The sequence below is a fragment of the Arachis ipaensis genome, chromosome B05, assembly GCF_000816755.2.
Source record: "Arachis ipaensis cultivar K30076 chromosome B05, Araip1.1, whole genome shotgun sequence".
NCBI classification, from domain to species: domain Eukaryota; kingdom Viridiplantae; phylum Streptophyta; class Magnoliopsida; order Fabales; family Fabaceae; genus Arachis; species Arachis ipaensis.
The window spans coordinates 132,576,804-132,577,581 of NC_029789.2; the positions used below are offsets into that span (position 1 = coordinate 132,576,804).

Below are 778 nucleotides of genomic sequence, written 5' to 3' on the forward strand. Positions count from 1 at the left end.
GCTTGATCACCTTTTTCATTTTTTTAAAATGCATTTGCCTTTGATCACTTCTTTTTCTGTAATTATCTAAGGAGTTTTATATATTATGTTTCTGTCAGTTTTATGTCCATGACAAGTGTGGACCTTGAGCCTTTCTTTGATCTTCCCTTATGATGGTTTTATTTATTTTTCAACAGCATAACTACAAATATGTATGTGAAATTTAAGGTTAATTTTTAAAAATAGAAGAGAAATTTGTTACAAGCTATTTTTTTAATTTTGAAGTCATCTTGAATTTGTTGGATGACTATTCTATCATAGTTATTGCACTCTTCTAATCAAGTTTGACTATACTGATCTTTTGGCAAGTCTTCTGTTGGTTTGTAACTTTTTTACTAGTTGCTAGTAATTGAAGTTTTATAGATTATAATCTGTTTAGAGATGTAGTCATTATGAGAAGAACTGACAATGAGAAGGACTGGCATTTAAAGAGAAATTGATGTTTGTGTTGCAATTAACACTTAAAAAAAAAGGCTTGGATTCTTTCAATTTTCTGCATATATATACCTTTTTCAAAATTTTGCGGCTTCCAAGGTCTGTGTCCTTGTATATATTTTTAATGATTAATGCTGAAATTTATTTGCTAGGTATATGGCTTATATTATGGACACAAATGAGGAGGAGAGGGTAAAGGTATGAATATATAAGTGATAAAATTAAGAGTATCCCAAATGATTGGCCTTCATTTTTGCATGTTAATTATAGTTATGTGAATGCAGTAATTTGGATATATGTGTTA

The 778-nt window shown here is 28.9% G+C and overlaps 1 protein-coding gene across 1 annotated transcript in view; it reads left to right on the forward strand.

The window, feature by feature from the left end:
* The window catches only part of LOC107644228 (eukaryotic peptide chain release factor GTP-binding subunit), a gene marked incomplete at its 5' end in the record, with an annotated part of 7,860 nt that overhangs the window by 3,027 nt on the left and 4,055 nt on the right, over positions 1-778 (forward strand). Inside the window, 1 exon segment of the mRNA XM_016348038.2 lies at positions 627-672. Coding sequence (XP_016203524.1) covers positions 627-672 — 46 coding nt within the window.